The sequence below is a fragment of the Mya arenaria genome, chromosome 9 (genome assembly GCF_026914265.1).
Source record: "Mya arenaria isolate MELC-2E11 chromosome 9, ASM2691426v1".
Lineage (NCBI taxonomy): Eukaryota > Metazoa > Mollusca > Bivalvia > Myida > Myidae > Mya > Mya arenaria.
In genome coordinates this window covers 35,484,287-35,501,500 of record NC_069130.1, presented here as the reverse complement: position 1 = coordinate 35,501,500, position 17,214 = coordinate 35,484,287, and the positions used below count along the sequence as shown (strand labels likewise).

General features: G+C 33.0%; 2 protein-coding genes across 22 annotated transcripts in view; one reads left to right on the top strand and one right to left on the bottom strand.

The window, feature by feature from the left end:
• The first annotated feature begins 267 nt into the window (after positions 1-267).
• On the top strand, positions 268-10,322 carry LOC128202659 (SPRY domain-containing SOCS box protein 1-like). The gene is made up of 3 exons (XM_052903690.1): positions 268-415; positions 2,445-3,274; positions 4,138-10,322. Exons 2-3 carry the CDS (start codon positions 2,569-2,571, stop codon positions 4,266-4,268), a joined length of 837 nt encoding a protein of 278 aa, XP_052759650.1. The 5' UTR covers positions 268-415; positions 2,445-2,568; the 3' UTR covers positions 4,269-10,322.
• A 2,616-nt stretch (positions 10,323-12,938) lies between these two features.
• The window catches only part of LOC128246712 (myosin-2 heavy chain-like), a 68,066-nt gene continuing 63,790 nt past the window's right edge, over positions 12,939-17,214 (bottom strand). For 14 of the 21 annotated variants that reach the window (XM_052965067.1, XM_052965071.1, XM_052965072.1 and 11 more), the window contains one exon: positions 12,939-14,721. In XM_052965067.1, coding sequence (XP_052821027.1) covers positions 14,422-14,721 — 300 coding nt within the window. In that variant the 3' untranslated portion in view covers positions 12,939-14,421. Of the gene's footprint in view, positions 14,722-15,622; positions 15,657-16,694; positions 16,717-17,214 lie in introns of all 21 variants that reach the window. The other 7 variants (XM_052965081.1, XM_052965080.1, XR_008263336.1 and 4 more) reach the window with 7 other exon arrangements.

The window sequence follows — 17,214 nt, the reverse complement described above, 5'->3', positions numbered from 1 at the left end:
GTAGAAATAAAGAGAAAAATTACATAATTATAGTTTATCTATGCACCAATTACGTAAGTGAAACAAAGCCACTTATCAGGAGAACGGCTCTTCTTTAAAAATTCTCACACCCTTTGTTTGCATCCGAAATGCAGCGAGGTCAACAGCTGTCGAATACACAAAAGGTATCAGTAGAGATTAGCCTTACACGATTAGCATTCGGAAGTTTCCGCAAACCAACGGAATGACACGATCGTTACGGAAATTATCGATCGATGAATACCGCCATCTTGGTTTTGTTTCAGTATGCTCGAAGAAAACAACGCGTAACAATGCAGTTTTACACGTGTTTAAGATGTATTGAAATAATCTGATTACCTTAGAATATCAGATAAATTCTTCATCTTCTTAAAACACACACAATTTGTATAATACGGTAAGCTTTTTCCTTTATTTTTGACTGGGAAATCAGATTGTGTTCCTAATTTTTGCAACCGGAAGTCCGCATGTACACAATGAAAAACAAAGACTCTGGCTTCGTTTGTCAAATTTGTATTGTAACAAAGCATTTCAACACAATTGTAAGTACATTATCATCATAAATGCTTCAAATATGCTTTAATGATTTTACATTTTGTACTTTTCCTGTAGCGGATGCAGTATATTACTCACACTCGGTGAAATGAGTCAATCACCTGGGCTGGGTAAAAAATACTAAAATGATTATGAACAGTGAAAGCTAGCGCTTACTGGTCTCATGACACAATTTCTATGTTTAAATTTCTGCATTTTACAATTAAACATTCTTTGAAACCAGTTCTTCTGTTTTAAAATTGAACCTATTGTGATATGCAGTAGTGGAAGCAAGACGGCTTTTGAATTTACAAACCCAAATTCTTAGTCTAGTGCTTGGCTAAAAGAATTGCCAACAAACCTGGCTACACAAAATCCAGGATATAAGCAAGTCAGAAAAACAATTTACCAGTAGAAGTGTTGTGAGCTTTTGCTTACAGAACACTCCTCGTGGAACAACCATTCTTTGGTTACCTTGAGGGTTTTACAAAACATCGTAGACATCTGATGAGTACGTAACCCTGCTTTACTCTATAAAATCCTCCGAGATACGCCATGTTGCTCGATTTCCGCTGAGAGAGGTGAATTGCTGGTAGCGCCGGTGATAGTGTTGTTTTATTGACATCAAAGCGGAACTCTGGGGTTGTATGCATTGCTACTACATAGCTACTGTTGTAATTAAATGATAACATTTAAAGTTCTTACTATTTTGATTGGATTGGAATAATGAAGTTGTTGAGTACCAGGGCTGTTTCTGTCCATTTTGGGAGAAAGGCCATAGACAAATTGCGAAATTTCACGACATAAAAATTACAGATTTGGGAATAAATTTCAGCCCTTTTTGTTAATTTGAGACAAACTACTTGCATGACAGCAATTTCATCTCATTTGTTATTCATTCTTGAAATTGGGAAAAAAATATACATAAATGACAGTGATGGAAATTAGTCTTTTGGATCAACAAGCCCGAATTATTATACTATTGCTTGACATCAAATTTGAACAAGCTATATAAAATTCTAGTACTATGTAAGTGTGGATATTATTCCTGTCATTTATCTTTAAATTTCTGATACATATCATTTGCTTTTTCCGCATTGTTAATTATAACGGTATGAAAGAAAATAAGTTAACTTGTGTTCAGGTGTTCAAAATTCACTGATTTAATCTGTGAATATATTGTCGTAATATCTTACCTCTCTTCAACACAATGAGAGAAAAGAATTCAAATAAATTGAACACAATAAGATACTGCTGGAGATTCTTATTGATTTCCTCTGAGTTTGGCAGTGTTTACACCTCCAAGTAACGTGGCGATGGTAATTCTTCGGTCCACTGATGGCCCTAAGAGGGTGAGAGAGTGAAAACACAGAGGAAAGCAGGAAGCATAAAATTACATTTTGTGTCCACGATGGCAATAAATCGCTCAGTAAAAGATAAGTGGTTGTTTTGTGAGGAGTGTACTGTAGTGTGACAATTTGGTTTGGACCAATTATGATCCATCATGGGTATGGGAGTATGTATCACCTAGTACTTATGCTGAAGGGACAGCATAATTTAAAAAACAGGGGGAGATAAAATGTAATTCTTTCGCAATTCCATAGCTTTTTTTAAAATAGATATCTTGTGTCATCAGCAGGATTGGTGTAAAGCATTGATACATGGTAGACAACTTGCCAGGGTTTAACCAGTTTAGAATTCTCTAAATTTCCCAGTTCTAACATTTTCTGTAATTAAGTCATCACATCAAATGGTAGTTTGTGTTGGTCTTTAAAATAGTGTTAGTTAGTGATAACATTGTTGTCAAGATTTTCTCGATTTCAAAACATACTTCAATTTGGATTTTTTCTCTCAAATTGTCTAATCTTTAAACATCAAATGTAATATTTCAGGTTTTCAACTACTACAGAGAAACAGTGTCATCTTATTACTGAGTCTGGCGGAGGTTACCAAGCTCAGACCAATTTTATGTATGCCCTGTTCATTTTGGAAGGTAATTTGGTTAAGTGTTAAGCAATGAACATGGGTCAAAAAGTATCAGGTGGCATTAAGACGGTGACATCTCGAGAACCAAGTCACTGCAAGGGAATCAACAGAGAAATCGCCTACAATCCAGACTACCAAAAACCTGCCCGGTTAGACATGCTTTTAGATATGCCTGCTGCGCCAAAAGAACAACAATCAGATTATGGCTGGAATGCTGATGACAGATCTTTAAACATATTTGTGAAAGACGATGACAAAATGACGTTCCATAGACACCCTGTGGCTCAAAGCACTGACTGTATAAGAGGGAAGGTTGGCTACACACGTGGATTACATGTGTGGGAAATAAGTTGGAGTGCACGACAGCGTGGAACTCATGCTGTTGTGGGTGTAGCGACAGTAGACGCTCCTTTACACTGTGTGGGTTATCAAAGTCTAGTCGGAAGTAATAGTGATTCATGGGGTTGGGATTTAGGTCGAAACAAACTATATCATGATGTAAAAAACTTCCCGGGTGTTACATACCCGACATTATTGAACTCAGATGAAAACTTTGTTGTTCCAGATAGTTTCTTAACAGTTCTAGATATGGATGAAGGAACTCTGAGTTTTGTCGTAGATGGCCAATATCTCGGTGTGGCGTTCCGTGGTCTGAAAGGCAAGAAGCTTTACCCGATTGTGAGCGCTGTGTGGGGACATTGTGAGATCACCATGAGATACATTGGAGGTCTTGATCGTAAGTATTACTTCAGAATGAAGGTGAAAGTGATTTCTTCACTGAATGGTTGAAATAGATTTTAACAGTCATTATAAATAAAGACTGAAATGTTTGGTCCTTATTTCAGATTGTTAAAATACATTTTAGTTCATTCAATAGAATTCATGTGTAACAAATTCTTTATGTAAGATAAAAAAATTTTTTTTTTTAAATCCATGTCAATGTGACTTGTCTTTTCTTAAATAAACAAGATCAATTCATTTTTGTAGAATAACTGTTACAAAGAAACAGATGGTGATGTAATTTATACATATGTATGTTCTCTTTACAGTTTGTTGCATTATTCTTATAATTTTGAGTAATAATGAGTTTTTCGTCATAATAACATGTTCTTGATGTTGATCCATTCAGCTAATTGATTTGAGCGCATCTGTTGTTGTGTTTTTTTAAGAGAAAACTCGTAATATCAAAAAATAAAAGCTCATAGCCTTACTCAATACTGTTGAAAATAATAATAGCTTTTCACGACCTTTAAAAATGACCAACGATTCTTCAAAGATTTCCAGGTCATCATATGGAACTTAGTATACATGTTGCAGGAGACAAACAATGAGCTTTGGTGTAGCAAAGGATTTTACTATGGCTTCACATATAACAATACTGCTTCAATCCTTAAAATTAAAACATGGATAGATTTCTTATAGAGATTTCTCATAGTTCTTCATTTTGTGTTAGAATGGGATGTTTTGTAAAGCCTGCTGTGATATCTTATTGTAATGAGCTTCTTTTGAATCTTCCATAGGAATGTGAGATATATTCCGGGTGCATTACATGTATTAGTGTTACTGGAAAATATATTTATTTTTTTGTTTACTTTTCAGCCGAGCCACTGCCACTTACAGACATCTGTCGCAGAACTATACGTCAACACCTTGGGAAGAATCGTCTACAAGAAATACACCGGCTACCCCTCCCCACTTCGGTCAAGAATTACCTGCTATATCAGTCCTAGTGTTGCGCCACTCTCAGATTAATTAATGTGTGTATGTGTACAGTCATGAACCGTGTCATCTCATTGTTATATCACAGAAGTATTTGTGTGTGCTTCTTTAGAGAGCTTTTAACTAGAGATTCATGTGAATATGCTAAATAATGCTTGTCACTGATGTTAATGATTAGGAAATATAAAATATTTTTTTACCAAGGAATCTAAATATCTATGAAGTTATTCCAGAACTTCTTAAAAATTATCAGGGGTTCAGGGTTAATTCCCAAACTATATTTTAGCGTTGACAATTCAAAACTGTTGGAACCCCAGCAATATTGAATATTTTTTAAATTTCCATTCAAGACAGATTTGCACAAGGTTATTATTGTCTGGCAAGACTGCATGGTAAAATGGCATAAAAACATTGATCATACAACTTAATGCAGACTATTGATGCTGTTGTTGTAACTTGATAATTTAATTTCTTATTTGTATTGATAAAAAGATACAATATTCACAACATCATGGTACACCTTATTAAGCCAGTACTAAATATAGAAACAAATTTCTTTGATGTAACTTAAAAATTCCTATATACTTCAGTTTATAGTATATTGAGCTTGTCCATTCAAGGTTTTAACTTTTTTCAACATCATTTGATGAAAATAATTAATCTAAATGAAAATTTGTCTGTTAAATTTACAACCATACTTGAGTTGGTGGTGTGAAAAGAATGAGGTTCTGATGAAATTTGTTTTTAGTCTTAAAAAGAGAAATTGGACAAGTAGCGTATTTCAGTATGGGCATTTTTTAGCATATTTAATGGTTAACAAATTAACAGCAGCCAATTGTATAAAACTGGTTAATAATACTTGGGTTAGCCAAAATGGTTTTTGATTGGCCAATATTTTTTCAATAATTAATATTAACCAATAAAATCATTTATATGTGTAAAATGGAAAAATATAACCTTTTGACAACTCCAATCCCAGTTTTATACCATTGGCTGTAGCTCTCGTTACTCAATTGTGTAGGCAAGGCAGGTCAGTAATAGGACAAATAGGGTGGAATTTGACGTAATATGTGTAGTAGGCTTTTTGCTAATGCTTTTAAACTCCAGGCATGATCTGTCAATATTATGAAATAATTGATTGTGATTTTATTTGAACACAAATTGTATTAAACATGTACACAGTTATAAGCTATTACTGTTGTACTTTATTTTTAAATGCAACTTTATAATGTAAAAAAGCATTTTAGAATTTTTGATAATTTTAGAGTGTTTCTTCTTATACCAACATTTGATATGCAGATTTATACTGATGTTTTGCTTGTTCAAATGATATTAACTTAGAAGGGAGCTATTTTTCTTTCTTTTTTTCAATGAACATTTGAAGATATCCTTTACAACAGTAGATCTGTAAGAATATATATGTGTGCGGCATGCTGCTAAAATCAATCTTGTTGACTTAATGTAATGAAGACAAAATTTTGTTATTTGCAAGTTTGTTTGTGTTCCAACATTTAACCAATATTTACGTGAGTAGTTCTGTTAATTAGGTATGATACTTTTACTTAGAATAAAATTAAATTAGCACTCTTCTGGAAGTTCCAAACAGGCTCCAAGAAATAAGTTAAAACAGCTGAATCGGTTAACCTTCATCACGATATCCTTGTAGAGTTAAATTAGTGATAAGCATATGGATGGTGCCAATTAAATAATTAATTGATTGCATGACATAAATGCTAATAATTTACATATCTTATCATTCAAATGTTTGAATTTCATTATGTAACTTATAAGTAATTTTTTTTCCACAAGACGACCAGTCTCCGAATGCAGCTCATATATAAAAAAAATTACTGTTAGAATATTTTTTTTATGAATGCTCAGTCATTTCAAATTGATAAGCAGCATTTTCTATTTTAAAAAATAAAGTTTTGCTATTGCTTATAAGATATTATTTTTTAATTTAAAACAGCCAGTTAAAAATTTGGATGTTAAAGGCTTTTGCAGAGCTAAAATATAGACTGATATTGTATTTACTCAAATGTTTTGTTTCATTATGGTGCAACATTAATTTTGACCATCACGGTATTAAAAATATACTTAAGATTATGAAATGTCAAATATTTATCTGTGAACTAATTGCAATATGAGTTTGATAGAGACATCGGTGGAAACATCCCTGTACTCATTTATGCTAGAACACTTCATCTCGTAATGTGCGACAACTGACTTGTAAAATCTATTTCTTACTGAAAGCAACCTGTTGAAAAGCTCAATGTTTAAAAGTTTCAACAAAACTTTTCAATAGTAAAACTCCTTTTTTAAACTCTTAAACTTTGGGCTGATTGTTCAGATCTTGTTAATGTTAACAACCTGATTATCAGCATTGTTGTTAACAATTAAATGTGAAATATTAAATCATGTGCTTATATGTTTAAATCATAACAACTAAAGCTGAAAATGTCTCCACTCCAAATCACTCGTGTAAGAATACAGAGGATAACAAGTGTATCCATTAAACTTCCTTCATAGCAACAACAACGCTGGTGTTAACAACGCTGTAAACAAAGTTCTGAACAATCGCCTCTGTCTTTACCGAACAGATTAATCAAACTGGAACTTTGTCAGTTATCACACAATATGTATTAAGTGTCAACGTAATTAGTACCATGGGTAGTGATGATAGAAAAGGTGAATAGTTATATAATGTGCAATATGTATAAATGTGTTTCTAGTACATGATGTCATGGGGCTTGTATGTTAAATTGTCTATTAAACACGAGTTATTAAAATGGTTTCACGTATTCAAAATTAAATCACCGAAATTAGTCCTGATTAATTAAGCTTTCCTTGCCAATGATCAGTTGCGATTTGTTAAGTCATGTTATTATTACATAATGACTATGGGAATTTTGTCCTCTGTTAAGAAACAAATGATAGCTATATTTGTAGACCTTATGTACGGCTGACAATTGACAGCCAGCTAACAGTTGGCAGCCAATTACCTTTCTTACCATTTTGTATTGACAAGATTATCCTTGGTCAGTGATTATCACACATGCCATTACCTCCAATGATAAAGGTTCAAGGACATAAGGGGCACTACAATATCAAGCCCTTACCTTAGTTACATATCGAGGGCTTAGCGCAACACTATTTATACGTCTTTTTTCTTGATTGAGTTACAAATGTCTTTTACTAAGCCCGCAATATGTATATTTAAACTGATTGTTACATCTTTATTTGTGCTATTTCAGTTTATTTATAGACAAAGCTTCTTAAGCTTATGTTGGTCATTTATGAGTGAAATTGTGTAAATCTTAGATATCAATTGTATACTATGTAGAATAGTGAATGAAATCATTGATGTATTTGTATATATGGCGTGGAATAGCCCAACAATGGTTATTTCTTGTAATTAATAATGTGAGCACATGCATTGTTCCATAGATTATAATTATGTGTAAATGAAACACATTTCTGGTTATCGTGCTGTCAAGATTTTTTATATTTGATTTTTTTTTCAAAAATATACCGAGATCTTGTTGGTCAACATTTGATATGGTTGTTCAGAAAACAAACATGATTTTTTTCAATCAATGTTTACTTATTTGAAGAAGCCGTGAAGATCATAAGTGGGGTTTGCAAGATAAAATTTGATCTTTTATTCGAATAGGATCAAATATTTTATTATTTTTTTCCTCCATTTTTAGACATTGTGTGTATTTAATTATCCCTCTGTAGTATACACATTACCAGTGAATTCAGAATTATGCCTTGTTATGCTGCACAAATGGAGTGACACATTTTAAAATTAAAACCTTAAAATACCTTCATGGTTATTTACCAGTCCTTTCCTGCGAAGCATATTTGACATGATGCAGAAAGTGACAATTTCAAAAACACAGTTCTGTCCATCACTGTGCAGTTATATCATTTGTTCACCAACAAGTCGTCTGTTCTAGGCTTTAGATGTGGTCACGTATCTTTGTTGTTAGAACTTATCTTAAATCGGCACAATCTTTTATCTATTTTTTTCTTTCTCCAGTGAATAAGTTTGGTGTTGTGATATATCTTTTATTTTTTTGGATAAAAGTTTGTGGTTTCTACGTGTTATTAGGGAACACTTGATCAAGAAGAGTACAACGAACAGGTTTAAGATCAAGAACTTAGGTGAAGGAAGTGCCACAATCTGAATTCAAGTTTTACTTGTCAAACTAAAAAAACTTTGCCGAAACAGGGGTTGCTTTCAAAAACCAGTCTAAATCTATCTTTAAGTTTAAGAGTGGAATTTCAGTGTTTTGATTGGTCTGTAAAAAGAACTACACAAAAGACTTAATGGAATCACTGAGGCGTGTCTAAGTATAAGTATAAGAATTATATTGATTACTGCCCCTGAATGGTATTTTTTCAGTTTCGAAATATTTCTTTTTACTGCAAAGAAGAATCAATTACTGTAAGTAAGCATATGATTTGTGCATTGATATGATGGCCAAGTTGTTCATATTCTTTTGACAAAACTTCTCCTATGAGCAAGGAATATTTTTGAAAAACAATAGTTCAATAGTGTTATTTGTAATAGACAAGTTGAAAATATAGATCAAGATAAATCAATTAAAGAATCAAATTATAGAAAATGTGTTTTAATAATTCATTGCCATAATATTATAGACAAACTGTTCTTTTGTTTGTAGAATAAGTTTATGTAATAGATTACTGATATTAGATAGGATTCTAAGAAAGCGCTGCTTTTGATAATGTTTAGGATGAAAAGGGAAATCAGTTTTATTTGATGATGTTATACACCATTTTGGAATTCCTTGATGGCTCAGTTGTTTACACTAACATATTCATTAAGCATCTTGGTGGAAAATTTTAACTTGGTGAGAAAATATGTTGTTGTTTTTCTAAGTTGAATATGAAAAAACTAACAACATTTTGGCACAAAAATATGAAGAAAGCAGTCGAAGGGGTTGAAATAATAATGCATATGAATACTTTCATAAAAAATTGATTGTTATTAAAATATTGATTGTAAAAAGTTGACTTGTTTCTAAAAAGCTTTATGAATGTGACCCAGCGAGTCATTTTATTAAGATTCTAGGAGCACTTTTGCTCCAAGCAGATTTCAACAAAGTTTTTGTCTCTTCTAGGAATTAGAACTCTTCTGGGATCTTTGGTAAATTGTTCTCTAAAGGCTTAAGCATTATGTACGTAATCTTTTAAACAGTGAGTAAATTCACTTTGCATTATTATTAAATAATAATTTCATAATTGAAACCTTACTGGTTTTACTGTACGGTAAATGAATTGTTGAACACTTCCTTCTTGTTGTGACCATTTTCCTGGGCTGGTATTTATAAAACATCTAAGCCATTTCTAAACTCCAGTCGATTTCCAAACAGTTTCTCAATCAGATTTAAGGAAAAGTACAAGTGATTTTAACATAAAAGTATGTATATAAAAATCATTTTATTTTAGTCTTATTAAGCTAGGATACCATTTGACCAGTGAGATACTTAACTTAGGAAAATGACTTTTATATGACTTAAGATGTTTAATTTATACCAGCCATGTAATTTATTTATTGTGTTGAAAAAGGCAGAAAGTGCATTCTCTAAAATCAATCCACAACATGAGAATAATAAAATGTACATTACATCAAACATTACCTGTCTGTTACTAGCTGTTATGTACATGTACACCATACATTTCTCCTTAAATATACTACTCCATTTTCAACATCAACATTTTATTTTCTGTTCTTATTTTCACTGTTTATTCTTAGTTCAATACATAGTTTACTTGATCTGAAATCAAGGTTGTTGGGTAAACATGTATTTTAGATTCTCTTTTAAAGATGTTTATCAAGTCTTATCCCCTTATTCCTGAGATATTCTTAGATTTTAAAGCATAAGGTTTTACTCCATTCCGTTACTGTGTACTTTTATAGGAATTTACAAATTTGCCCACGCATTTTGAGTTTGTAATGTTTTATGTGGTTATAAATATATATGTGAATACTGTGGTGGTTGTCTAACCTGGCAAGTAAACCATGATTAAAATGTTTCATCTTGTTTTTTGTTTCAACCATTCACTGAATATTATTCATTTAGTTTTATACTTGATCAAGATTCCAACCTGTTTGCATTACTCCTGTGTGCAAAATAGTTCCTCTGATTAAGATGATAGCGTATGGATTCATGCTTGATTCCATTTTTGGGGTAGATCTATCCCATAGGGAAGAATCCTGTTTTTGGGATCAAACCCACAAACCTCTTGGAGGAAAGGTTGGCACCTAGAAAAATCGGATCTGATTTTTTTTTGAAGAAATTTAGTGTTTATGAAGCAGATCAAAAGGCTTATCAACACTTTACAGGTCTCAATTTCTCCCAACTAGATGTGAATCCCATTTAAAAAGCTTTGGGTCAAGGTCACTATTTCAGGAAATAGAGAAATGGTTTGTACTGTTACTAAAAATAGAAAATCATTTGAAACTAATTCACACAACAAAGACTGAAGTTCTTCATTGAAAACCTGGTGTCATCACATTGGTGCGTTTCTTATTTCAAAATAATGCAGTCAAGATACAGCCATTTCAAGGATCGTTTCAACCTTTGATCGTGACCTTTGAGTTATATACCTCATGGCATGCCACCTCATCTTGACAAATGTTCATTATGTATCCCCCATTCATGGGGTGACCTATTGCTTTTGCCCTGTCCGTTGGTCAGTCAGCCTGTCAGTCTGTACGTCACACTTTGTTTCCGCTCAGCCTCGATAACTATGAAACGCTTCGACCCAGGAACTTCATACTTGGTATGCTGGCTGGTCATGACTAGTAGATGACCCCTTTTGATTTTGTGATCAGTAGGTCAAAGGTAAAGGTCGAGGTGAAATAACGGTTTCCGCTCAATAACTATAAGACCCTATTGGTCCAGGAACTTCATACTTGGTATGCTAGTTGTTCATGACTAGCAGATGATCCCTATTGATTTTGAGATCAAAAGGTCAAAGGTCAAGGTCGTGGTTACCTTCAGGTAAAAAAATGATATTTTGGTGGTGACCTTACCGGTAAGCTTCAAAATGGTTTCTGCTCAATATCTAAAGAACGCTTGTACCCAGGAAGTTCATACTTGGTATGCTAGTTGGTCATGACAAGAAGATGACTCCTATTGATTTTGAGATCAGTAGGTCAACGGTCAAGGTTACTGTGACCTTGAGGTGAAAAAATGGTTTCCGCTCAATAACTAAAGAACGCTTGCACCCAGGAACTTCATACTTTGTATGCAAGTTGGTCACCAAACTCCTACATAAGACTCACTCACAGTGAAATAGCTATTATTCTGGTGATTTTAATATTGACCTCCATCTAATTCTGACTTGAACACATGCTTATATGATATAAGTTATATCCATCTATCACATTAAGTCTTTATATTCATAGGATCACTGATATTATGCAGTAGATGTTCACTATTTAATATGGGTGAATAAACCAAACTTTACTGTTGGTTCGTCTTCAGTCCAAAATTACAAATTTCATGTCCTTCATTAATTTTTCCTTAGCTACGACCACACTATAGGGATCTCGTTGCAATTTTTTTTTAAAATCCTATGAATGGTCCAGGAACAGCCATGAAATGGATCATTTCAACCTTTGATCTCAAACCTTGACCTTTGAAATAGAGACCAGGGGCCATGATTACGAACAGTCTCAAGTCCAAGTCTAGACTCAGACTCAGAAAACATGTTTTTGAAGGAACAAAAAATCAGATTTATGGAAATAATAGTAAAACATTCAAATAGTACTATGTTTCAGCAAATTTCACAACCAATGCTTTGATAGAAGGAAAAGTACAATATAATGAAGTTTTGCCACATTGAGTCTTAAGTCTGAACTCAGACTTGAGACAGTTTGTAATCACTGCCCCTGGGTCTTCAGTGCAACCTGCCACATCATCATGGTGACAATTAATGGCATGTTTTCTGAAAATCATATATTGCATGGTCAATAAAGACCAGACAAGGATCATTCCAACCTTTGATCTCTAACATTGACTTTGACCTTTGAGGTACAGAACCTGGTTTTGTATGTGACACGCCACCTCACCATGGTAAACCTTTATGGCAATTTCTTTGAAATCCTATAATGAATGGTCAAGATGCAGCCGGTACACGAATCATTTCAACCTTTGATCTCTAACCTTGACCTGGACGTTTGTGGTACAGAACTGTGTTTTGTGTGCGTCACGCTGCCTTATTATGGTGACACTTCATTGCAAGTTTTTTGAAAATCGTTTAATGCATGGTCAAGATAAAGTCAAAACAGGGATCGTTTTGACCTTCGAGTTACATACCTGGGTCTTATGATTGCCACTCCACCTCATTATGATGAACATTTATGGCAATTTTTTAGGAAAATACTAAATGCAGTGTCAAGATTCAGCCTGGACAAATTTATCCATGTGATCCCATTGTAAAATTGCAGATTGTAATGAGTAGAATTGAAGTAAGGGATAATTTTCAAATTAATTTAAAACAGCTATGAGTGCCTGCATGTCATGCGCTCAATACTTGGAAAAACATGAAAAAGTCACGTTCTCCTCCATGAGTCATTTCCCTGACAATGTCTCATAATTGGATCAATCCACTTTCCAAATAAAGAGGGAAAATCATTCAGTTTTTGTCTAAATTTATTTTTGACAAAAAAATAAAGAACATAAATAGAACATTTCACATGATAGCAGCATTTATGGACTTATAATAGATATTATCAAGGTTCAAGTAGTAAAAAACATTGTTTATTGGCTGGTTGTTGTCTGTCTTCCAATTTCACATTATTGGTTGTAAAATGGTTGTAAAATAGAACGCAGACAACATATTCGGATATCACAATGCATTTAGTGTAAAGTAAATACAATCGCATAAAGAAAATAAATGCATCAGCTTGTTTAAAACAAATTGGCACTGAATATAAATTGCGTGATTAACACAACAAACCAGAATAGAATGAAGTACATTACTGTAATTCAACTTTATCATTTCTTGCATATTGCTTTGACTTAAAAGGGACTTATTCATTAAAGTTAAATGGTTAGACAAAATTCTTCTTTTAATTTTTAGTGAAATGTGAAAATGCATTTTTCAATGATAAAACATCGAAAGAAGTTTCAACTAGGGCTCACAATTTAATGGAAATGATCCAGAAAAGTGTGCTTTATATGCAGAAAAATGTTAGTAATGCTTTTGAAAATTGAACTATTTTAGGATTGAATTTCCTAAAATATGTCCAAATTAGTATCAGCCAGTTGCTGTTTGTCCATCAAAAACACCTGTTAAATACCTAAAGATTTAATAAAATTGTTGCCAACCTATAAAAACATGAAAGTAAAGTTCCTCTAATTATCGGAACATGATACCTATACCCAGTTAAGCTGCACTTTTGATGAGGGTATTCCGGTTTATCACATGACAATAAATGATTGGTTAGGCTCCTAAAATATACAAAATAAAAATGGAAATAAATAAATAACTTACATGTACATGACAATAAAATAAATTATATTGATGTATACAATAATATAAATATATAATACGTTATTTAAAAAAATAGTTTCTATTTAAAACTACTGATATAATTGTTGAAAATCTACATCACACTAATTAGGACTTGTTTTTTTCTATCACAGACGAATACAAAACACAAATGTGTAAATGCATATAGTATTATATAACTAGATTTAAGCATCAACTGTCCAGTGCATCATACAGATGTATGCACTATTTTATAAACACATAATATTCAAGTCTTACAAAACTAGTCAAAATATAATTACACAGTATCAAATTTCTTGACAACACAATTCTTGACAACGAAACAAAACACAAGAACTGACTTTAAAACTATTGTGACTACGAAAGAGTGTCAAGATTAGCAGATCGCTATTGTTTGTTCAAAAGACACCCCTAAGAAACTAATGTCATATACTCATCCAATAAAAAAAGCTATGGAATAGGTATAAATAATTGAAGTATATGTGTTTAGGCATCCCATGAATGTATATGCAGTTTATCAGAATGGCAAGTTAGAATGTGTGTCTACACCTGATACACAGTATTTTCATTCATGAACTTAAATGCGATGATATCGTAACATCTAGTTGCTCAAGCATCAAATTCATCTGCATCAAAATCAGAATCACTTGCATTATCGTCTTTTCTCCTGTACAAGTCAATGGACTCGCCCATTGACCCTAGTAACGGTGTTGTCTTGTAACTACCAAAATAACCCAGTCGCTGATTGGTGAATTGGTTGGACTGTTCCGGCGAATGGGGGTGATAGTTCATAATTGTATCAACGAGGTTCTCATGGTCCCAGGATGACGTTATACTGTTACCAAGGCCACTACTGGTTGCTAAGGTTACGCTTATCGGGTTGTCAGTCGGTGAAACTGGACGATGATTCTGAAAAAGGTTGTCACATTATTTTAAATATTCAAGGTGAGAAACTTAACATTCGATATAAAATATTTTATAGCCAAATACTATAATGTAACATTGATTTGGATTTGCAGTATAAAGCAATTACTTTCATGCCTAAATATAAAATCTTATTGACACAAATTTTTAATTTCCTATATTAAATAAAAAATGTTTTGTATTTCTACATGCATGTAATGAAGTGTACAGAAACATATTTTGGGGAGAACCAACAGCCTTGATAATGCATACATTCATTTTAATTATACGAGGGTTGATCCAAAAGTTTGTTGACACTCGCAAAAGTCTGGCATCAAAAACGAAGCCAGTGATACATAAACACACAAAATGTCACTATCGAACATCTATATGCAAATTATATATCTTTAAATAGCAGATTACAACTTAATTAAGGAATGGCAAAAGTTGTAGCATTCACTTAATTGCCCCTCTAGAAATATATCAGAGATCAGTTTTAATACATGTAAGTTGGAGAGAAACTTACAGAAGCCAGTACCATCGAAAATTGTATGGTACATTTGTGAGATGTTGTTTAAAAATTATAACCTCTGCATGATTTTATTGGATTACAGTCCTATTTTTAATGGTGACGATGGCATGATGGCAGTTATGACATAACCTGCTGCATCTTAATACCTGCCCTTATGGAAGTGATTTGTGTTGGGCCACAAATTTTTTGATCAACCCTTGTATATTTCAAATATACAAAATGTACAGTTGTGCCAAGTGAATGAGGTGAAGTACCATGTTCATATAGATATAATTATAGTAACATGTTGCTATAGGATCGCAGATTTAAGTACCAAAGAAAATTTGCAGAGATATTTTACAAGCGGAAAGTACTGTGTTAATTTGTTTATCATACCAAGCTAAAATTTCGAAAACATCTGCCGCAGAATCTAAAATGACACCGATCACATGAGAGTTTGTATTCAAAATTATGAAAACAGTGTAAGTTAATCTTTAATTTTCTTAAACACTGGTAGCACATCAGAGCTTTTGACAAGGAGTTGAAAATAAGATCAACCATTTTAAAGAAAAGGTCACAAATATAATTTAATTGAGTCAATCTCTGATGGCTTCCAGTATAATTGTGTTAGATCTGTCTAATTATATACATGTATGTTTTTTCTATCTACTTTACAATCACAATGTACAAGATATAGACACAATAATGCTAGGTAAATAGATAACATGTCATGTCATGTAATTTTGCTAAATATTACCACAACAATTTCAGAGCTATCATATTTGAGGGCTTAACACCCTGTCCCTGATCCTTTACTGAATGCTTCTATATTTTTTTTCAAACCGTATGTATCATTAGTTTTTAATGATTTTATGTGTCTTTGTATTAAATACTGCCAATTTAGTGTTGCTGCCCACCACCCTTTTGTGCAGTGAATAACATAAGGCCATTAAAACTAATTGCTAGATTTTCCTAGATTTTCTTCTTCTTTTTTTTCAAATGGGGGCAGGCGTTGACGTTTTTTTATTTATCTTAGATGATTTTGTTGAATATGTGTTCATGCTCTTTTGTATTGCATAAGGGACTATATATACATGTGTCGAATGGTATGAATTAACACCGTTCCTTGACAATACCGGGCCGCTACACAAATATATAGACCCTAAGCAAGGGGAGGGGGCATGAATGAAAATCAAGCAATTAATTTATAGCAGCCTTATTATATTGAAAAGAAGGTTTAATGATGTAATGAAAACAAGTCATACATGGTATAAGCATCAAATGAAAAGCATTTTCGATTTCACTCAAATTCATTCACCTAGCATTTCAAAATCACTAAGAATAGACTGTAAATCAATCACCTATAACACATTACTATTTTTATGACCGCTACTACTACAGCATATATTCTATAATATTCTACGATGTTTCTCGCAATAGAAACACCAGATCTATGAACACCACTTACATTTGATTACAGATGGTTCTGGCTGAAAGAGCAGGCATAAGGTATACTAAGAGTGGACAGTAACCTCTTCTTAAAACAACTACTTATGGCGGAGGCTACTAATAGTTATGGCAAGTAGCGCTAATTTAAAGGCTTAACTATAGAATTATTGCAGACAGAGTTATGGACCTTTCTTCACATGCGTGGCCGGACACTGATAATTATTACTAAATCCCAGATATGGGAAGTACATAAAATGAAACACCAAGATTTGATTTTGCCCTGAAATCTCACTCAAAAAGAGGCTTTACTATATTAATTTTGCAGACAGAGTTATGGACCTTGCTTTGAATGTGTGGCTGGAGACTGATAATAGTCCATGTTATGGCAAGTTCTTAAAACATAACACTAAGTTTTGCCCTCAAATTTCTTTCCAAAAGGGGCATAATTAGATAATTATTGCAGACAGAGTTATGGACCTTGCTTCACATGCATGGCCGGAAACTGATGATAGTTCCAGTTATGGCAAGAACTTAAAACA